The following is a 24,320-nucleotide window of genomic DNA, read 5'->3' as shown; positions in this document are numbered from 1 at the left end:
CCGGAAATGTCCGAAAGCAATCAGCTTTGATCAATGTGGATATATTTTTCTTATATCAAACAATTGCTATTCAATTTGGACAAGGGGAGTTTGTCCCCCCCCACCAACATCTTGGGAAAATAAAAATAAAGAAAGCGTTCCCGCAGTAAATGAAATACTATCCCGCAGTCAAAGTTGACCTCATTAAGTCATTAAAACGTGCACCTGCCAAATCTAAGTAATTAAATATATGGTTAACGTCGCACTCTTTTTTTTTCCCACTTTAATTTCCAACTTCGCCTCAAGGGTTCGGGTTCGATCCTCATACTCACCTACCAAAACTTTTTTTTTTATTTTAACCCTGAACTCCGGAGTTTAGATTTAACTCCAAACACGCGGGCAAAGCCGGGTACTCCCCGCTAGTACTTTCATAAATCAGTTTCGGTATTTTCGGTAGCTGTTTTTGAACCCAGACAACAACGGCTACTTTTGCTAGTATATGTATTTATATATATATATATATATATTATATATATATATATATATAAATTACCAGCAAATTCTAGTATTGCTACAAATATAAAGTTGACTGATTTATTTCTGTCCTCTGAATAGAAGAATAGCATAAATAGCATTCTTTGAAACTCGGAATAAGGGCTTTGTAAATTATTTTTGGAGTATTTGGAGTATTCAGTCGAAAATAAATTTTGATTGTAAATTTCAACTTACACTTTTAATTTCTCATATATATATATATATATATATATATATATATATATATATATATATATACATATACATATGTATATGTGTGTCTGTGTGTGCGCGTGCGCGTGTGTGTATGTGTGTGTATATGTGTGTATGTGTGTGCGTGCGTGTGCGTTAGAATGTGGAGGAGTTGTATTTACATACTATGCAATTAAGATTCCATCTGTTGGTAATACTTTTCCTGCACTGGAATAGTTGAATAAACTTTGTTCGCAACGTATTTTCGAAGTTGAATAAAAAAAAGTTTATTATATATACATATAAGAGTTCTCATCGACGTGTGTCTAATTATTTTAAAAGGACACGTACTTAAACGTAGAACACGCTTCAGCAATAATGCGTTTGTGTTTTTCCTACCTGAGCGTGTTGTGATTGAAATGGTTGTAACTGGACATTGTCACAAGACCGCCGCTACAAGCACACAGCGAAAAGAGAATCTGGACGACAGCGTCTTTCCAAACCTGCGGAATAACAAGATGGTGAATAATTGGCAGTAATAGAACAATCTTGATAATACGTGTTTTAACATGCACCACAATCAAATACACTATAGCAAACATTTTTTGTGTCAAATGAATTGTTTGTGTTATGTGGACTATTTGGGTAACGTTTCATATCTTGACTATTGGTCTTACACCTTTTTAACCCATGCATTCTCTAAGCATCTTCGTTTGTATCGTGTCTAATTTGTGAATCTTTCAGTCAAACCTGAGAATCTGCACGGAATTTTACGGAAACTCTTAGTTAATTCTGTCAGCTATAATCGGATAGAAACCCCAGTAATTCGCAATTGTGTTCGTAGTATCGGCCGCACCGAAGATTACACCGTCAACCTTCAGAATCCTGTCACATACAACTGAACCTTACTTAGCACTTTACGCATTACATTACGGGTTTTCGTATGAATTTTGGGAGTCTCAATCTTATTCTGATTTGCAGATGTACCATTTACCATTATATATCAGTACGTATTACTTCTTACTACATATAACTCTCAAGATGTTAGATTAGGAAATATTAATCATTATCTCAACAATGAAGAAATGTTACTTATCACTTTTACAATAAAATATTGACTATAATCCATACAGAAAGTTACGATCTGTACAGTTACATATTAAAGTATTTTAATCAGCGTGACATCAAAATAAATATAAATAGCCTACAATTCCGCTGTTATCACCTCTAATTTTTACAACTGTGACTCTGTGCACCTTACAAAATACCCGAAATAAGTACAGATCGTTTACCTTAATACTCCATACGTCATATCCTAGAAATTCTCTCACAGGACAAATTAAGACAATGATTCTAAATTGTAACACCGATCGTATGACTATAAGAATGAATAAATGGAGCCAATATATTTATGTTCGTACCAATCGGGGTTACGTCCTCGACAATCAGTTCTTTTTCATTTCTTCTTGCCTGGCTCTGTTGAGATGAGCATTGATTATGTTTAGTCCCAGGAGGTACAATTTTCAAAGCCTTACTTTTTCTTTTGAGAAGGGGCTAATTCATTGCTAATCGCGTAACACCGGCGTACTGCAGAATTTTGATGTGGTTTCTCGGGCATTTTTTGCAAGTCAGATAGCGCTAATCATAATCAACTGGCTGGAGAATTTTTTGTGTTTTAAAAACATTTTTTTGTTTGTTTTTTCAAAATAACCACTTGTCCACTCTATTCAGTTAGAACGGATAGAAATCGTAACAAAATCATAAATATTGAACGAGGATCCCTAATAATCGCTTAAAATCGAAAATTAAACAAAATACTAGTAAACACATTAAATCTTCCCAATCGTGTGAAAAAATGATGTTCTACCAGTATTTTGTTAAATTTTCGATCTTCGAGCGATTATCAATGGTTTTCCTGGTACGATAATGACAGTTATCGTCGTTCTACATTCTAAATAAGCCAAGTGGACACGCGGTATTTTTTAAATCAAAAACTCTTTTAAAAATGTTAAAGGGCACACACAGACACACACACACAGACAACATTCAGTTAGATAGAAGAGTAACTTATCTTGTTTTTGGTAACATGCCTTTGTTGTATACTTATTTTTTTCATCTCGTTTTTATTCTCGTGTCGAAAATGTCCAAGTATTATCAAAGTATATAAACACAAATTTATATTTGAAAACTAGTCGGGGATGCCCGCTCCTGACGGGCGTGAAATGCGCTTAAAATAAAATAAACATTTATTTGGTTGCTATACATTAGAATCGAAACCAAAATATTTACCGCTCCATCGGCGTTTCCTACCGTTTGAGCTAACGCGACAGATCGATATGAAAGACTTAAAATCAAACGAATTCTAGCTATGATTGAATCTGCGCCTGCGTAAAACGCATAAAAATATGTCGGCAAGTTGAAATGAAAATTTTGAATTTTAACTTGCGACATATTTCTGTACTCGTTATTAATCAACCCAAACAAAGATTTTACTCGTTATAAACCATCCTTGGTGTATGGTTACCATTTTCTATTAATGTCATTGTTATGTGACCAGTAGCTTAAGAGTTCATCTGTTAAACACAGAAACGTTAATACATACATCTGCTTTAGTTTTAGTTATGTAGATTACTGCATTCAACGATTTGCACAATGAATTACACCATAAATAAATACGTGAATATATTAAGAATTTGAATCAGCAGCACTTATCCACAAATTGAATGAAATCGACATTAAGTAACCCTCTAAAAATATTTTTAAAACGGTATGAAAAATAAGCTTCCCCAAAACTCACGTTCGGATCGGATAGTTTTGAAATATTCGGTTTAATATAGAAATAAATTCCTTTCATAGCACCTTCCAACGTGACTCCGCGGACCACCAGTGCTGTCAAAAGAACGTACGGAAACAATGACGTAAAATAAACAACCTGCAAAAGAAAGAATAACATTATCTTGCAACATTAACCAATCATCGTGTGTCACTAATCAGTAATATTAGCTTATAAATTGCGTTTATTGTTATATTAGAGCTGTTTGCTTCTCTCCTGTTTACACCAAGAATGCGTCATGCTATAACAACTTAAAAAAAAAAAAAAACTTTCTCTACGCTCTCGGCGTGCTTTGCATCAGATGGATACTCTGTGATCAGAATTGCTTTCCAAGAACTTCTATTGGTAGAACACGTTTCCACAATATTGTTTCCACGAAGTCTTCAGTTTAATAATCTTTTAGTTTAATATAAACACGTACTATAAATTGATCGATCAGCTTGCCTGGTAGCGAAATCGAAACATCATCTGCATTATGTTTCATTAATGTTAAAATGTCCCCTGATTCCGGGGCGATGAATGGTGGCCCTGGGGTATGTTCATTGTTAATTGAGTCAAAGATGGCTTCGTTGAAGGATTCGAATCATTCGACCAGTGTTGATCGTTATTTCCTGCACTGATTATCGCGTTTGCATAAAACACCAGCGTTTGTAGGCATACACAAAATGCTTTTTATAATTTGTACTTATATGTGTATATATTATCATGTATTATTTGCAATAACTGGTTTCTACATAGTATCCTATAATAGTTATCCTTAGTAAATTACTGTCACTGCTTATTTGAGACGTCTTACTCTTTACCGTTCTTCACTGTCTATAATTTTTGCTTTGTCTTATTGCTCTTTTCCACTATATGTACTCACCCATACCTGACTTTTCACTATTTCCACGTATTACGGGTTTCTAATGTTTTGCTAGACGACATATCTCATCTTTGTATATTTTTCCAAATTTACATTAAATCGTGTACATACGGTACTTATCCATGGCACGCCCGATAAGATACACTTGAAGAAGATCGGAGGATAAATCATTCGAAATATTTTGAGAATGACACTCCCGTAGAGAACAGTGGTGAAAATAATTTAACAAATTCTAAGTTATCAATCCTCATTTCAAGAATTCAGAAACATCTTGTGTTATTCAGTTTAGTGCCGATTTATGGCAAAGTTATTTTTTTTTAGTTAATTTCGAATTTAGCGATTGGATATTGTTGCTTTTTGGCTCAATAAACGGTATATCTTGCGATAATTTATAGCGTGAATTGTTTAATTCTACAAGTTTAATAATTTAAAAGTATAAGTGCCTTACCTTAACCAAGTTGCACTTACCCTAGGCGGGGTAAACCGCCTTTCTCCAAAGGATAAAGTTTCATGGGAGTATGAAATTCAGAAGCAATCCCCCATCTTATGTATATCCTCGTTAAGGGAAATGACGACGTAAAGTTTTACAGCTCTTGTAGGGAGATGCCGAAGTTCTACTATATACAACATCTGGTATTCCTAAATGGCCACCCATCTGGTACTGACCAGGCTCAACCTAACTTAACTTCAGTGATCTAATGAAAACCGGCGATTATGCCGCATATCTAAGTACAGATGCATATATTACTGTTCTATGCAAAACAATCATCACACGGGAAAATATATATCATTTTGTTGACCTCAGTGAACTCAGAAGATTATAGAAGATAACACAAGAACAAGGTCGCATAAACTATTTCTTATCAATTATTTTTTTCCTATAAATAACAATATAGTGTTTAATATTTCATTGAATACGACCAGATTATAATAATAATAATAATAATAATAATAATAATAATAATAATAATAATAATAATAATACTGACTATCTAATGTACCTAAATATGTGCTATGCAAATCGACGTTGTTTCTGTTAAGCTTTTTCTATGTACGTTTTTAACACTAACACACATACACACACACGCATATATATATATATATATGTATATATATATATGCAGTCCTGGTCCAAATCACAAGACCACTTAAGAAAGTAAACATACATTTTAAGAAAAGAACGTTAGCCATCAGAAAATTCAAGATGGCTGCCAGTTTTAAAGATGGCTGCAGAAGCAAACCTTACAAATTTCAATTTTGGTGCTTGTATCACCAAGTGAAAGATTTTTTCAGAAATCTGCCCCATTAGAATGAGCTCCTGGAAATACAAAGTTGTATTACAATGGAGTATCAAAACACTGAATTCATGGTTAAATGAAGAACAAAATGAAAATACATTTTATTCTATATATGTAAAAAAAAAAAGATTTATATACTGTACACTTAGTTGGACAAATAAACGACAGTATTGATGAAATTGAAGTCTAGCAATGACATAGAAGGGAACTTGGTAGTCTACTTTTTTTTTATTCCTATTTTATAAAAGTACAAACCAGATTTTAACTAATATAAAATTACGGTCTCTGTTTCATGGGTATATCATTAAAAGAGGGCTGGAAAACATTTTATGTCAATACACATAATAATAATTAGGTTATCAAAGTGCCCCATATCAAACGGAGCAAAAGTCGTTTGGAAATTAAAAACCAACACTTAGTGGACAAGTCAAACATATATAAAGATTGTTGGGTTTCATACAAGAGTGTGCATTTAATTAATGATTTCATATGTGACATTTTATTAAGGTCAGCCTGTATATAGAGCTATAGAGAAATAAAAAGGAACAAACCGAGATATGTGTTCAACGTTTCGTCTTTATTTCGAGACTTCTTCTGGATAAAGACGAAACGTTGATGAACACATAACTCGGGTTCTTTCTTTTTATTTCACTATTTTGTCGGAATACTATTTCCATTATTCTCACTATATAGAGATATATAAATACATACCTTTCCCATGGATTGAATTCCTCGAATCAAAACGAGAAAGATGATGGCCCAAGTAATGAACAAACAGACAGCCAATTCCCATTGAATATTTTCTAATTTGTCGATGCCTGAGCTTATTTTCAGGACGCGATTGCTGTAAAACAAGAAGATAGAAAAACAAATAGATAAGAATAAAGATGGAGCTTGCATCAGAATCTGTATCCGACTAAGTTATTTATTTATTATATTAGAGCTCAAGTCTCTGCCTGTAACAGGAACTGCGTCAAACTTCAAGATATTTAACTTAGATCATCCAAAGGTTGTCGGGCATAGCATTCTTTGATATGGATTTTTTAGGGGGGGGGTGATATTAGAGCAATGTAAACACACCACTGCGCATTTATATCAATTTTTAAATTAGCAAAAATAAGTAATCTATTAAAACATCTCCCAGGTTTTAACACGTAGTAAAACGTAAAAATCACATCAGCTCATAAAAGTATTATTTAGATTCTTCGAACTACTGTTCCTGTCTTCGTTGTTATTTACACAACGTTTCGGTAGATGTTAACTCCGACCTTCTTCAGGTTTATCTTGCCAAACTCGGGAATCCTTCTGTACAACTCGGGAATCTGCACGGAATTTAGAACTAAACCCTTTTATTTACTTCACGAATTTCAGCAGCCATGACAAAGTAATTCGCACTTGTATTTTTCGGTCGTTCACACTGAGGATCGGACCTTTTATCTTCAGTAAAATATTACATTTACAATTAAACTTTCCAAGTATTTAACCACTCCGCCAATCCTCAATCATCTTTAAATAATTACGAAAACTTAATAACATCGAGTAACGTTCGAATCACTATTTATTATTTACTTAGCTATCTACCTACATGGAATGATTTAGCACGTTATGTGCAGAATTAAAATCCCTGCCAAAATCAGAGCCAGTAATTTTTTACTATGTATGTATTTTTATAAAAACAATTTAATACCGAAATGCATTAATATCCGTAAATATCTGTTGCATAGAAATACTAAGTCTACATTCTCATAATTAGGGCGGATAAGTGACGTAACGAAACTCATTTTTTTTGTATTGTACATTTTGTAATTAGATGAATATAACACAAAATAGAAAAATACATTTGTACAAGAAATGTGTGAGCATGTCAAAATCAGCAATCATTTGTTTATAAAAGAAAAGTAGTCTTATTGTTTTTACAACATATTATTATTATTATTATTATTATTATTATTATTGTTGTTGTTGTTATAATAATAATAATAATAATAATAATAATAATAATAATACTCACGAGGAGTAGCCACACAAGTCATCATCAATGCTTTCTCGTTAAGAACAACTTGTGATTTTATCTGGAGCCTGAACGACAACAAATCTTTTATCTATATATTAATACGATAGGGTTATTTTGTGTCACGCTTACATCCGGGTCATTTAATCGTTATGTACTTCCATTTCTTGTAATACATAATTTTACCAAGAATTCTTCATAAGTTTTGGTTTCGGTTTCGATTATAGCTAATGGGACTCAAGTCATTTACTTTTTTTAATAAATACTTTTACCAAGAATTCCCCATTAATTTTGATTTCGGTTTCGATTATAGCTAATGACACTCCAATAATCTCCTTTGTAAAAATAATCTTATCAAGAATTCTTCATAAGTCTTGGTTTCGGTTTCGATTTTAGCTAATGACACCTTAGCAATGCACTTTTTTTATAACATTTTTTTATTTAGAATTCTTCATAAGTTTTGGTTTCGGTTATAGCTGAAGGAACTAAAGTTATATATATATATATATATATATATATATATATATATATATATGTATATATATATATAATATATATATATATAAGTTTGGGATTTGGTTTCGATTCAAGCTGTTGAACCCAAATCATATAAATATATTTTTTTAAAACCGCAACTTCATAATATATAAAAATCGATCGAACATTAATTCTATAATAATATATAAGAAATCTGCAAGAATTAAAATATCATATTTAAGCGTATTTTACGCTAAATATCTACAGAATGCTTACATCAATATATTACATATGAATCAGCCCACTACTTGATTGTTGTAGATCGGACACTTTGTACAGCTCCAAGTGATTGCGGGCAATAAAAAATGCAGAGAGAAAAATGCATCGCTGGATATATAGAATTGTACTAATGTACGACGTCCGCAATGATGATATTTGAAGGCGCTATAGAATCTCCCCGATCAGAGATAAAATGGTGGCCTGTCGGTTCAGATGGTTGAAGATGTGTTGAACGTCAACAGTGACACCGTTGTGAAACTCGTTTTTAAATCAAAAGTCACCGGGAAGCGACCGAGAGGAAAGCCGATGATAAGATCAGCCCCACTCACACACAATGATATCTGTAAAACCGACTTTCAAGAGCAAAGCTGTTACATTGGCAAATGGCGACAAATTTTCCTTAGTACGACATTCACAGTAGCTCTGGACAGGCGCAAAATGAAAAGAAGATAAATATTACTGACTCATTCATTTTTTTTTTTAAATTAATATTTTAATGTTGTTTTTATATGTATTTAAATAGTACTTACAAAAAATACTCCTCGCTCGGTGTTTTCAAATACGTATGGTTGAACATATGGTGTAGTTTGTCGTTTATCCATGTCTTGTCTGAGTCCCAGACTCTATCTATTTCATCATACAGTTCTGTTAAGTTTGCTGAAAACAATAAAATGAGTCATTTAATGAGATTTACTTGTAGGAAATTTGAGAATTTCATGAAAATTCTCAACCAAAGTGACAAGTGCTCTAAGTAAACTGACGAATCAACATCGAATGTTCGAGTCCTCTAAGATTCATAGCAAACATTTCCACCAAGTGTCGTATAATGTTTCAGTTCTTTAAACATTTAATCAATTTACAGTCAAAGCTTGAGAGGGTAATCGAATTGTAAGGTGTACGTCTCTGTTTTGTTGTCATCTTCTTCGGATAGAATGTTGTTTTGTTATCGGCGTCTCTCATAACTACTTGCTGGTTGCTTGAACAAAAGGACGTTAGGATATTTCTTATAATAATTATACAATTAATTAAACAAACCACTTCATAGGAAATAAGAATGTATTCGAGACGCAAAATGGTAATTAACATACTATAAAACATCAGCGTGGCTGTAATCACGACATTTGTTCGTAGCAAAGCAGGGGGAAAAGATTAAATTAAATAAAGGAGATTGCTTGTATAAAGTTATAATAATTAGGATATATTTCAAATATCTTGTATCTTAAACGCTTTCGGCATACAGCAGCAGGCGCCGCCCACAAAATTCTATCGCACATAATACGTGATATCAATCAGCTTCATCTTATAAGAGAAATCTTCCTGTGATACTGGATTTCTTTTCCGACACGCTTCTGTGTCAGTAATAATATATACTAGCTACTATACCCAGTAGCATAGTAATCACATTAAACAGATATTTCTGGTCCTGGATATGACCTTAAACTATATCCAATTGTGAGGCTCCAGCTTGCGGGCTTTGGGGAGTGTCGAGCCACCCTTTAATTGCTATTGCTCCCAGACCCACTCTTACCCGGAGTGGTAGTATCTGTTAGGGTCCCAACTATGGGTTAAATAGAAACCGACGTGAAAACAACAAGTATATTCTATAAAAAAAATTTTCTTCAAAATCTTTGGATTCGGCATTAAATAACCTGAAAAGGGTTGATATGCCGTAAAAAAAACACCCAACCAACAGATATTTCATAAACCTTGATGTGATCGCTAGCTAGTGTGTGTTTTTTTACATAGGCATCACCACTTATCAAGACCAAGAGGCCATTCGAGGATAAGTTTTAAAGAGTGTAAAGTAGAAACTGGACAATATAGTAATCGTTAGTAATGGACATTCGGTAAATTTGTTAACTTATAAGGAACGGCTCATCAAGAACTTGTTTACGTTAGACTTGAAGACAACCATATTGTAGCCAGCTAGAAAGCAGGAAAACGGAAGACAATTCCATAGGCGTGCAGTTCTAAGAAATAAGCTTTGCTCATGGAATATACGTTTATAAAAATAAACAATGGGGGAAATTAGTGATAGTGTTTTCTGCTAGGCGGGTGTTTCTTGTGAAAATTTCGCGAGGTGGGGAACATAGATTGAAGCTTAGCTGAGCACTCTCCATAAAAATAACGATAAAGCAGAGACAAACTCGCAATATCTTTTCTGTGAGAAAGAAGTCGCAGGGAAGAGAAAAGGACATCCTCTACGCGGCTTCAAAGTCTATTTTGAACTCTTTCAAGGCAGGACAAGTCCTCTCTAGCAGCTCTTGCCCAGATATGGCAACAGTACTCAATCCTTGGACGTACCTGGCTCTTATATAGACAGAGGTTTGCATCAGCAGTAAGATATCTACATGATCGATAGAAGGATCCCACCATTTTTCCAGCGGCCTTGGCAACATATTTAATGTATTTAAGATCAGGAGTAAATGTCAAGCCCAGAAGCTTGTCAAAACATGAGGCCTCCCCAAGACGAGAGCCATTCATTTCAATTGATGCCAGATGGGGATCAGAGCGTTGCTGATTTAAAGTTAAAATATTGGTTTTAGATGCATTAAAAGTAACCAACCAGCTCTTTCCTCATTGTACTACTTGCTCAAGATCAGAGGAAAGAGAATCAGAGAGAACTCGGTCGTTTACGGTCCTAGATGTGCTACCATAGATAGCAGTATCATCAGCATAAATGTCTACGAATGATGTAAGAATGTGATGTGGAAGATCATTAATGTAAATCAGGAAGAGAGTTGGGCTCAGGATGGACCACTGAGGGACTCCAGCATTAATACTGAGAGCTTCTGATTTCTGCCCATCAACCACTACTCTTATGAACCTATCAGAGAGAAATAATTTAATAATTGAGAGGACATTTCCAGCTATACCGTAGCTGGAGATTTTATGAAGTAAACCTTTATGCCATACCCTATCAAAGGCCTTTGATATGTCAAGAGCAATTTCCCTAGAGAGGTAGCCTCTGTCGAGAGATTCGCTAATCCTATGAGATATAACAGTAAGCGCATCTGCTGTAGATCTAGCAGAACGGAAACCATATTGCGTGTCACTAAGAAGGTTATTTTTGCTGAAATGATGGATTCTTTCTCTATTTAACACAGATTATAGCAACGTACTCATGACGCACAAGAGAATTATTGGCCTGTACTGAGAGGGAGATGAGCGATCACCTGAATTCTTAAATACAGGGCATACTGATGAGATTTTCCAGGGTTATGGGAAGCAATTCTCCTTAAGACAACGTTTAAACAGTTTTGTAAGGATGGGCAATAGTTCTGGTTGAAGTCTTTTGAATACTATAATTGGAATACCGTCAGGGCCGGTTGATTTACTGGAATCATTGTTTTTGATTAGCTTGGCAACATCACGACCAGATATTTATATATCACATAGCGTGTTTTCTGATACAGGAGGAAATATTGAAGGTTGGCGGCCTTGGTCGCAAAGGGTAAAGTTAGCTGCGAAGTCCTTGGCAAAGATTTTGGTGTTTTTGTTTAGAAAATAAATCTTAAGAAAGTAATACGAGGAAAATAGAATCTAAGGTCGAAAGGTTTTATTCTAACGAAGCAGATAATACAGCTTTTAAGGACATTTTCAAACCAAAAAACAACCCTGAAGACAAAAGATAAACACACACACACACACACACACACACACACACACACACACACACACACACACACACACACACACACACAAGAAAAACAATCGTTTATAAATACTTCGACTGTTTTAATATCCTAAATCGGATTATCATTAAATTTAAAAGATATTTTATATAACTAAAAATAACCGTACAAAATGTTTACATCTCTATAAAATATTTTTATTTATTTTCTATACTCAAAATACTGGTTACTAAAACAAAACGCTGACCCAGCTTGGTCGTAAACTGTAATTGGCTTTAAAACCTTACTTTTTAAAACTAGTCTCTTCCTGTAACATATATTTGTATCGAACCGATTTGACTGACTACAAAAGATCTATTCACATACATCTAAGCTTATAAGGAACAAAGAGCTCAACCGGCAGATAGGCAAACCGAGAGAGTTTTGATTCAATTTGAATATATTGTGCTTATATAGTATTAGCTACAACTCAAATTGCAGTTACGCAGGTGAATATCGCAATTCGAAATACAATATTATATATATTAATATATATATATATATGTGTGTGTGTGTGTGTGTGTGTGTGTGTGTGTACAATTGTTTCAAATATAATTATCCACTGACACGTGTTTCGTCGTCTACGACTCATCAATGTGGCGTAATCTATCTATCTATTTATATATATATATATATACATATACATATATATATATATATATACATATATAGATATACATATATATACATATATATATAATTACATATTAGATAAACGTAGATGTCTATGCAAAAAATAGTAAATAATATCGGGTAGAATTTGAATTAAAACTAAAAATTAGTTTCATCATATCCTGCCGATCCACATTGATCAGAGCAGAAATAACATAAACCAAGGGCGGATAACTTAGTTTGTCATTTAACCAAGTAATAATGAATGGCGGATTGGCAAAATACGATAACTGATTTGTATTTTTACCACTACTCGATGATTTTAAATAAGCTTGGTGAATATACTTAAATTTGCATAATCTATATATCTATAAAAGTGTAAATGTGTGTATAAAGACGATTCTCAACCTATATACTCAACGCATATCTGATCTTGAAATTTAGTATATAGAATATTCAGACGTGTGGAAAACTTTTAATCTGTTTTCATCCGGAATAAAAAGGTCCCCTAAGCGGTAAAAATTGAGATATAGGTACTTCGGGATCGTAGGATTTTTATCTGTTTGTCAATTGTTTTAGGAATGCGCATGCGCGAATCGTTAACATGACAGATTACTTATGTTAGAAATAGGTAGGTTTTAAACACTTTTTAAATATCGTGTCCAGCTGGCCGATTGTTATCGTACTTGACTCACCATCTTTAGGTTGTTGTTTCAATCTTAGCTCGAGTATTATTTATATTTACAAGAATTGAACTGTTTTGGAAAAACATAATACTCGCACGTCCATGTCCCAGTGGCTGCATAGATTAAAATATAATATATATGCGTATTTTACGACCGGGCAATACCAGATGGCCTGCTAGTAGATAAATACCTTAAATAATTTTCGTTCGGAATTGGATTTTCACTAGTGTCCACACTATAGCACCAAATATATTTATCTGTAGGTATATCTGGATGTGTTTGGGCTTATAATCAAATTGCTTTAAGATTTCACCTTGTTACTGAACACCATGGCCATGAGAAGTGCGGGTGAGCTCCAGGCTAAACACAGCGTTACGCTCGCAGCCATTACCCAATGAAATAGAAACGGCGTGTTTATCTGTATTTGCGTGTTTCCGTCGCATCCATGTAAATAAAACCTGTTTTATATATGTGTACGCGTGAACGAAAGTGGACGCATTTATTTTCGTTCTGGTCAATTCAATGCAACTCAAAGTGCCGCAAGGAACAGGCCTTGTATTTATCGCTCACGCGACCGGCACTAATGAGTTTTCTCTTATTTGTTGGGTTTCTGTATCATCATCTCACTCAAACCCGCCCAGCTTGTCTTGATCCCTGCATATACAGATTAAGAGGTAACACCAGCATCCCCTAAAGTGTAATGAAATTATCATCAGGTTACTCTAACAACAGTGCTCCGAGATTTTCAACTTTCAATGAAAATCAGTTCCAGCGCAACATGGGCAAACAAACTGCGTTCTGTCGATATTACGACCTTACCCGACCTCGGCAAATATGTAATTTGAATTATTTATGTAGTTATTTATTGCGGACTATTATTCTCATCCATAAGTTTTTATTTTACGACGTTTCGGCCAGCTATTCCTCTGGTCTTTGTCAGGTGGTTAACCCTGACGGGACAGGAACGCAGAATGTTCTAATTGCACCCTCAGCAATTACTACCTTCCATAATTGTCGTCTCACCACTTTTTTGGCCAACTAAGCCTCTGGCCGATTTTGGGTAGGATTGAAACCGCTATCTTCAGACAATGTCCCGAAGGAGTCGGTGGCGCAATGAATAGAGACGTTGAATCTCTACAGTTCCAGGTTAGCATTGTCTGAAGATAGCGGTTTCAATCCTACCAAAAGTCGGCCAGAGGTTTAGTTGGGCAAAAGCGTGGTGAAGCGACAACAAATATGGAAGGCAGTAATTGCTGAGGATGCAGTTAGAGGCTTAGGTGTTCCTATCCCGTCGCGGTTAACCAACTGACGAAGGCCAGAAAAATAGTTGGCCGAAACGTAGTGAAACAAAAACTTAAAAATGAGGATAATAGTCCGCAATAATTAAATGTATAAATAAGACACACTCCCGTATGATTGTTTTTATTTATTTATTTTCATTGCCAACTTTTACTTCCTGTTCTTTTTGTGTTTTTGTGCTTATAAATGTTCTCTTTCTTTTATTTACTGTTCACAAATATCGTTTCTGTTGTTTTGCTTTTCGAAGGAGAGTTAGTTGGGTGTTTTTTCCCAGTAACCGCCATCGTTGAAACACTAAACATAATTTGATAAGCCACTTTTCTTTCTTTGCCTAATACGTTTACACGGGTTGTAACCTGCAGACATATTCAGTAAATAGTTTATTTGAACTAAAACCTTCTTTTCTCATTCTGATCGCCTAAAATCGGGGTCTGATATTTGCACAATATATAAATGCCACGGTTTGAATCAATCGAACTTAAATAATCATGTGGCTATTTAGCGATCCATTACAACCGTGACGAGGGGATGCTGCTTGGCTACTATTGTATACTTTCACATACAAATTCATAGAAGGTGCTGTAATGAAAAATGTTGTGTCTGCACAAATACTTAACAAGAACACGAAAGTAAAGGTATACAATATTATATTAGGAAGAAAAGTTATATAAATATTTACATGTCTTCAAATATACTTCAGTTGGAGATATTCCGGCAGGTGGCGTGTTGCATGTCTTACTGGATGGAGCATAGGCGTCTTGCCTATTTGACAGTCGTTGCCGTACTCTCCCGGTATTGGTGATTGATACCTTTATATATCTCACTCACCCGCCTATGTTAGTTAGTGGGCGTCTCCACAACAAAAAATAACAATAAATTCGCTACAGGACACAATAGTGTCACAAACCAAATACAACCCTAATAATCGCTCATAAATAGAAATTTAACAACTAATAACATTTACATTATCCTATTGTTTCTATTTACTTGCCTACCCTCGAAGGCAGAGTTTTTTTTTATGTGGGGAACTCCATCTCCCCAAAAAGGGGCACTCTGGACAGGAACAAAAATAAAGAGTGTCTCAGTCGTGGAGGATTTCTCTTCCACTGACCAAGGACAGAAAAAGTGAAGCGTAACATCAGAACAGATACTACACTATTAGTATAAAAATATACACAACCTCTTCTAACACTTGGTAATCGCACACATATATGAATATAAATCAACATCTAGACATGATGCAATTCTGCTAAGAAACATATACAGCCTCTTGGAAGTAGTGATGATCGCTTGCGATAATTAAATTACAGACTGGAACTCTTACAGTGTTGGTGCGGTGAACTGTAAAAAGAAGCTTACAGAAGTATTGGCATGTAAATACCGCATTGGTTGGCCAAAGTGCACTAGTTTCCCAACCTACAAAGGGTGTTTATTCCGAAAGCCGTACTTAACATAGGGGAAGTTAGAAGTGTTTATTCTGAAAGGAATTTTTTTTTTATTTTTCAACCTATTCATGTTAAGAACAGCTTTCTGAAAAAAAAACACCCGTCGTAGGTTAACAAACAGTGCACATTGAGCAATTAGTTTAATAGAAGTTAAAACAATAATATTTTACAGGTAGGTTGCAAAGTACATTATATTAAGTAATGAAACACTTATTTGTTATATATTTGTTTTCTTACCAGTTTTTTTTTCATTTCTATGGACTATTTTATTATTTAGAAGATATGCCAAAGCTAATTTTAGAAAATAATGCTTGCAGTATACCGGATAGAAAAACACTGGGCTACTTGAAATAAATTATCATCGGTAGAAGCCAGTTTTCTGCCTCCTTTTCGCTCAATCTAAATATTTAATAAATGTTTTCTATATAATCACAGTACCTGCATATAATCGCCCCAAACTAACACTAATCGCCAGTAATCAACAGTGCTGACAATCACAGACAGTGGCTTTCACGGGCTGCCACTGGAAATCAATGGTCGACACTGGATGGCAGATTATTTCATTTGGGCCACAGCCGCCAGTAATGATTCCTTTCTGAATCTTTTATGCTTCCACCGGGCAACGCCCGTTAACGGGTCCTGCTAATATATATTAATTGCATAAACTTGATGCTCGTCAAAAATGGGACTTAAATCAGCGCAGACCTAGACCTGAATCTTTCTAAGTTTAGCAACATTTTTGATTCGTAGAGAAGACGAATTATGTATTGTGGATAACTATATTTCATATATACGCTCTCCTATAGTTGCACTAATTGGAACGAAAGCAATGATTATAGTAAAACAGCTTTCGTATAAATAGTTTAATATGTTCGGTAGTTAGTATCTAATATATAAATCTCACCTGTCTGTTTAGATGTATGTATGTATGTATGTATGTATGTATGTCTCGCTAAAACTTTTCTTAGCGATACTGTACTCCCACGAAATTGTTATGATGAATATTCTCTCGCATGAATAATATGTAAAAATTGGCCAAAACGATTAATTTGATGAACTGCCCGGTTTTCTGCAAAGAGGGTCATAAAATTTCACCAAATTCAAATGTAATTATTACATAATTTAAACTAAATCCAATGTAATTCTCTACATTTTAAAAAATGCTGACTTATGTCACCGGAAATGGCGCCAGCTCCCTTTAATGGCGATGTTTATATATTTCAAATAAGAGACTCGTTGTGTGTAAGTTGACAGTATAGTTCAGAATAAGCTACCCATTTTCAAGTTATGAAAATGCTAGAAAGGTGATTATAGGGTTTAAGAAAGTGAAATAACAAACACGATAAGAACGCAATGGTTCCTACCTAGCATTATAGTAAAACGCTTTTCCGTATAAACTGTTGAATAAGTTCGGTTGTTAGTATCGTAAATAATATAAAATTTGAATGAATACATGGCAACATCTATAAAGCGATATATCCTCGATAATTATTATTGTTCTTGAATAGTGACAAAGCATCGGACCACAATCAATATGATCCGGTTTAAAATCTCGCTAGATCTGTTGAGCCGTAGGTAAAATTCAACGCGTGGTTGCTTATAACTATAACTCTCTCTTTCTCTCTCTCTCTCTCTCTATATATATATATATATATATGTGTGTGTGTATATATATATATATATATATATATATTCACGTTATCTGTTAACAAATGTAATAGAACATGAATTGCCCAAAACAATCAAAATAAAATGCAGTTTTTAACTTGCCTCTAATAAAAATATATAGGTTAACGTAGGTGCAAATCTATATTTTGAAGTCCAACGTAAAAAGGTTCTTGATGAACCGTTCTCTATAAGTAATCTGATTTACCAAATATACGCTTCTAACATTTACTATGGTTGTCCTGTTGGCCACTGTTGATTCTTTTACCCTTATCCTCGAGTGGCGACTGGGCATTGATAATTGTGATTCCCTAGTAGAAATATTTATATCTATCTATTTAGCACTCTATTTCTCTCTCTCTCTCTCTCTCTCTCTCTCTCTCTATATATATATATATATATATATACATATTTATATATATATATATATATATATATATATATATATATATATATATATGTATGTATGTGTGTGTGTGTGTGTTTTATTATGGATCAGTTTTCTAGAATTCAAATACACAACAACACATTTGGATATAAGCAATGGTCTGTTTTTATCACTTGTTGTTTCTCTTTTATGGTGGATAGAGAGAGGAGTGGGAGAGTGACAGAGAGAAGTATGTCGTTGTGTCCGCTTGGTTAACAATCAAAAATCCATCGGCCAATCTTTTTTTATCACCTTTTCCTGCCCAATTTTACAAACATCAACATAACAAGATTCCTTTAACTGCTACATTCTTTCTCAAACAATAACAAATTTTGTTTATATTCGTGAGAAATATTGAAACAATTCTGATTTAGCTGTCATGTTCCCCACATTCCATCCGCAGACGCGTGCCACATTTTTATCCCTATAAATACATATATGTATATACACCTATACACATATGCATACTAGCATGTCAACCCGGCTTAGACCGGGCCCATTGTGTAAGATTCCTTCCTCTCTATTTAAAAAAAATGTATGTATAACATCATACGTTTCACTCCCCTCTCACCTCCACTATAGCTTACAATATAACATTTATCAACAATATAACATTTCAACAATTACATTAACAATTTTCAACAATAATAATGACAAAGTATTTCAACACTTATACAGCATCGTTTTGTTTTTCTTTTTTTCCTCTTTTTTAAATGCATTTTAGAGTCTAATAGAAGAAAAATAAATCATCTCTCTTTATCCACTTTTGTTATGGCTCTTTTTAAGTCCTCATAAAGTTTCATTCGTTGCTCTCTTTCACATTTTTTTATATTTCCTTAAATGTCTTTTCATAGAAAACACTCATCTTTCTTTTTTTTTCCTCCGACTCTTCTTCTTTTAGACCACATACAACTCCACATTTTTATATTTCTTTAAATGTCTTCTCACCATTTTAATTGTCTTTAATTGTCTCTCTCCGATGCATGATCTTTAATCATCGACGGTACCCGAGTCGTTATTTAAAATTAACATCGGTAAATGACACCAATGATAGTATCATGTATGCTTCTGCTCTAGTTTAATTTCTTTTCTTTTCTTTAAACTTTCTTTAAAAGTTAAACGTACTCTGATTGAAATGAGAAGCAGCTACTATCTTCCCAAAGTGTCATCTAACGTCTATTATACGGAAGAAAGGGTTATTTATTTCCTTTTCATTTAATTATTTCTTTTCTCTCTTTAATTGGAATGGTGAGATGGTGGATTGTCCCGTTTTGAGGACCAAATTATTTTCTTTCCTCGTTTATAAACAAAACATTTCTTTAACCTATCCTAAACATCCTCTGTTCTTTCGTCCACTATTCTCCCTCCTAGCCTCTGCACTATTCCTATTCACTTCTGTGTCGATTTTGATTTCTTTTGCCGGACGAAATTTACTATCTTCATAGCCACTTACGTCCGCAACATTTTCCAATCTCGCCGTTAGGCCATTTTCACTTCCTGCTGACATACGTTTCAATATACGGCGCTCCATCAACGGGACGTCAGATTCTTCATCGGAATTCCCCCGCTGATGTCGACACTGCTGCGTTGGAAAATCAGTATCTTCTGGTTCTCACTCACTCTCCGAATCACTTGATACATCGGGAGCGGCCAATGCAGTTTTCCTTAACGGCCTCTCTGTAGTGGGGATCTCGCACTCCTCAACAGACGCTGCCCTGAGATGTTCTGCATGCGCATTAGTCACAGAGCCCGTTAATTGATCCCTAATTCTATAAGAGACAGGACCTGTTTTTTCTATAACTACATAATAGGGATTTCAACGTACGTCTAGTTTTCCCCTTCTTTGGTGGTTTTTGTAATAAATTAAGTCACCAATCTTAAATTATACTGATTTTTTTCTTTCTGAAAGTTTTATCATCTTTTTCCTAGCTTTTTTAATATTATTTCTAACTAACGTAAAGGAACGATGCATTTCTTGTAGAGCGATCTCGTGATGCCCGTCACCATAGTACACTCTATGTGGTCTCAATATATTATCTAGTGGCAGAATAACGTCCCTGTTATAAAGCAAATGATATGGTGAGAACTTTGTTGTTTCGCTCACATGAAACCTGACAGCCGCTAACATTTGATTTATATAAATGTTCGTTGTCCCCTATCTTCTTTGCTAAAACATCATGCATCGTTCTGTACAATCTTTCAACTTTTCCATTACTTTGCGGGTGATAAAATGATGTGGTCACGTGATCTACATTAAGGTCCTCTAATGCCTTCTTCATCACCTTATTTATATTTTCGGGCCCATTATCTGTTAAAAGCTGAAGTGGTGCCCCGAATCTGGGAAAAATCTCGTCAATTAACAGATGCACCACAGTTTCTGCTTTCTTATTGGGGACCGCAAAAGCCTCCGGCCAACCACTATACATATCTATGAAAGTTACTATGTACTGGTTGCCCGAAAGTGTCTTTGGGTAGGGCCCAGAAACATCTAATGCCAACTCTGCAAAAGGAAATGAGGGCAGATCACACTCCTGAATTTGAGGTTGTTGTTTATTCAGATTTCTGGTCTGGCATGGAATACATTTATCTATGTATTCGTTTATCTCTTTAAATAAACCAGGCCAAAAATATTTTTGTTTAATGGCATGATGCGTTTTTTCCACGCCCATGTGACCATTATCGTCGCAATATTGTACTAGCACCCTTTTTCTAAGATGTGATGGTACATATAATCTAACCAATGGTTCGTTGTCATGTTGCGACAAATAATACACGACTTCGTCCATTACTATATATGTCTTCTGTTCTACTTTGGACTCTTTTCCATTTTTTATCCGCATCTTCAATTCTAGTATATTTTTATCTAATTCCTGTTCCCTAATTAGATCTATACCTGATAACGCAGTTCGTTTCTGCTAAACCGATGAGTCCTAAGAATTCTTATATGAGGCATTATATTTCGGCTCAAAGAAATTCGAGTTTATCGCACTCACTAGATAGTTTCTACTATCTATCTCCACCGGAGGATCATCACTGTCCTGACTCGAATCCACCGATCGTGACAAGAGATATGCACAAACATTATCTTTCCCCATCAGGTACTGTATGGTACAATTATATCCAGCGATACTTAAAGCCCATGTTTGTATTTTCCTATTTTGTATTGGTGAGTTAAACATGTATTCTAGGGGTCTATGATCTGTATAGATGGTGAACGTTGCACTATGCTAGTAGTGGTTTAACTTATTAAGGGTATAGTGTATCGTATATGCTTCCTTCTCTATCGTTGACCATCTCGTCTGGATGTTACTCAGCTTATGAGATAAAAAATTGGCTTTTCTACCTCTTCACCTGCTCTCTGATCATAGACCATCTGTGACAAACATGCTCCAATCGAATGATCGGAGGCGTCTGTATACAGTATATAGTCCATATCAGGATCGGAATATGCCAGTATAACCATGTCTGCGAGCTTCGTTTTTAGGGTATCAAAGGCAGACTGGCATGCGTCATCCCATTGAAAACGCGCATACTTCCTCGTCAACCGAACTATATCGGAAAATCTTTTTATAAATCGCCGATAGTATGACGTCATACCGATGAAAGCCCTTTATTTGTCTCAAAGTGGTTGGAGTCGAAATCGATTTTATAGATTTGACTTTGTCCAGGTCTGGTTGTATACCCCTCTCCCCAACCTTGAACCCCAGATACTGCATTTCTTTTCTAAAGAACTCACATTTTGTGGCTTTTAATCTGAGATTATGTTTGCGTAAGTTACCTAACACCTTACCTATGTGCTTTAAATAGTCTTCCTTCGTATTGGACAACATTACTATGTCATCCAAATACGGTAATGCAAATTCATCCTGTCCCTGTAAAACTATGGACATTAATTCTTGGAAGACCCGGGGGCGTTCGCTAGTCTGAACGGCATCACATTAAAATGAAATAAACCCCGGTGGCAGGTGAACGCTGTTTTCTCCTTATCGTTCTCATTCAACTTAAACTGCCAGTACCCTGATTTTAAATAATTTCGAGAAGTATTTTCCTGACCCAAGCGATGCTAAAATATCGTCAATTACTGGTAACGCTCGGGCATACTTCTTTGTGGCTTAATTTAATGCTCTAAAGTCTACACAAAATCTCTTACTACCATCTTTTTCTACTAATACTATAGGAAAACTCCACGGGCTATTCGATCTTTCTATTACTCCTGCCCACATCATTTTATCTACTGCTGACTCTACCATCCTTCTTTGCTTTAGTGGTGTTTGATACGGGCATTTACGTATGGGCCCATGCGTACCTGTGTCGATACGCATCTCTACTGTATTGGCTTCTGCCCAAATCCTTGTCCTCCGTAATGAACAAATCCCTATTCCGCTTTAGCAACCTATAGATCTCTAACTTGAATTCTTCAGGTACATTTATTCCTTCCAAGTTTTCACTCGAAATCTTATTATGTTGTTTATCTGGCATGGTAATCTCAGTAATGCTACCAGCCAAACTACACTTAGCTATCGGACAGCCCCCTTTTAAAGTGACTGTCTGGTTTGTATTATTCATTATAAGCAACGGAATCTTACTAGACTTATCAATATTTACTATATTATTAGCCACTGAAATTCCACTCAGTTTACTAACAAACCCGCTGCTTATTTGCCCTATCTCATATTCCAATCCCTGACCGTTATTAAAACCTGCACGAGCATTGCATGTATGTAGATGCTGTGGTTTTAACGTTATTTTCTCGGCCAGTCTAACTATCGTTGAAATATGAGAATCTTCCTCTAAAGCTTTATACTCACTTCCTAACCTTATGGCTCCTAAATCAAAATACATTCCACCCCATTTTGCCTCAGCCAATCACAGCCTAATATTACACTTCTGGTGAGATTTTCGACCACAAAACTTTATGCTGTGTGGACTGGCTTCCTATTCCTATTCTTAATCGTGCGATACCTTCCACACTTAACGGAGACCCAGTTGCTGTCCTTAAATTGACTGCTTTTTTTCTTAACTCAGGACCCTGTCTCAATGCATTTAAATCACTACTCTTCACTACTGAAACTTCTGCTCCCGTATACACTAGAGCTCTATAATTTTCCCTTCTAATCTAACCGTAATGGAGTTTGTTGCGCCCATTATACCGATTATGTGCGTCGGTAATTTCATCTCCCCTTCGTCGGGCGTCCTACGAACGCGGCGCTTCTGTTTCCTTGGATACATTCTTTACATTTTCTCCACATGTGGCCTTCTCTACCACAATGGAGACACCTTATACTATGTCTAGCTCTTTCGCTTTCCCTAGTTGTATATTCTGGGCTCCTATTTCTTACTCGGTTCCCGTTTTTCCATCTGTCATCGTATTTTCGGAATCTAACTGGACCCATGGCGTTAACTTGAATTCGCCGTCTAGTGTGACAAACCTCCATGGGTTCGTCTTCATATTCATGGCTTGCATCAAGCCGGATATTCGATTGTACTTCTGTTAAGGCTTTTTGATAAGCCGCCTGAAGATCCCTCGACTCGTGCCTCATTACTGCAATCTTTACATCTCGATCTCGGAGGCCTTCTATAAAAAAATCCTACTACCTGTTTGGTAACTATCTCATTTTTTGAATCTATCCCACTATAGGCTCCTTCTATTAACGGGACTTTTATCGTCACGTTCAACGAATTTTATCCCGTTGCACGAGACTAAGTGTTCTAAAAGAAATTTAATCACATAAAAAACAAGGCCAAGGTAAACCGGTATAAATTTTATCAGAAAGAAAAATAGGAAAGGAAGGAAATGTATAGTTCGGCTCGGCTGCCAAATCAGTCCCTCTGGCGGTTCATAAAGAACACTTATAACAAATATACTTTTTACTTGCTTTTTTTTCTTTTGGCATATCAAAGTTCGCAACACCACTCTGGTGTAAAGCAGAGGCCGCAAAACTACTCTGTCGTAATTCCAAGGTCGCAACACCGCTCTGGCGTTTTCAAAAGCCTAACACCGCTCTGTTGCCTTCCTTTTCTTCTGCCAGTCTATTGTGTTTCTT

At 35.3% G+C, this 24,320-nt stretch overlaps 1 protein-coding gene across 1 annotated transcript in view; it reads right to left on the bottom strand.

Moving 5' to 3' along the window:
* The window catches only part of LOC145292075 (sodium- and chloride-dependent glycine transporter 1-like), a 180,757-nt gene that overhangs the window by 61,050 nt on the left and 95,387 nt on the right, over positions 1 to 24,320 (bottom strand). Inside the window, exons 5-8 of the mRNA XM_080138131.1 lie at positions 8,999 to 9,125; positions 6,413 to 6,545; positions 3,503 to 3,637; positions 1,105 to 1,208 (exon numbers count right to left, since the gene is read on the bottom strand). Coding sequence (XP_079994257.1) covers positions 1,105 to 1,208; positions 3,503 to 3,637; positions 6,413 to 6,545; positions 8,999 to 9,125 — 499 coding nt within the window. The remainder of the gene's footprint in view (positions 1 to 1,104; positions 1,209 to 3,502; positions 3,638 to 6,412; positions 6,546 to 8,998; positions 9,126 to 24,320) is intronic.

This window comes from Euprymna scolopes, chromosome 13, assembly GCF_053919585.1.
Source record: "Euprymna scolopes isolate OS-2025 chromosome 13, ASM5391958v1, whole genome shotgun sequence".
Classification (NCBI taxonomy): domain Eukaryota; kingdom Metazoa; phylum Mollusca; class Cephalopoda; order Sepiida; family Sepiolidae; genus Euprymna; species Euprymna scolopes.
The sequence above is the reverse complement of the archived record's forward strand: the minus strand, read 5'-3'. Positions and strand labels throughout refer to the sequence as shown.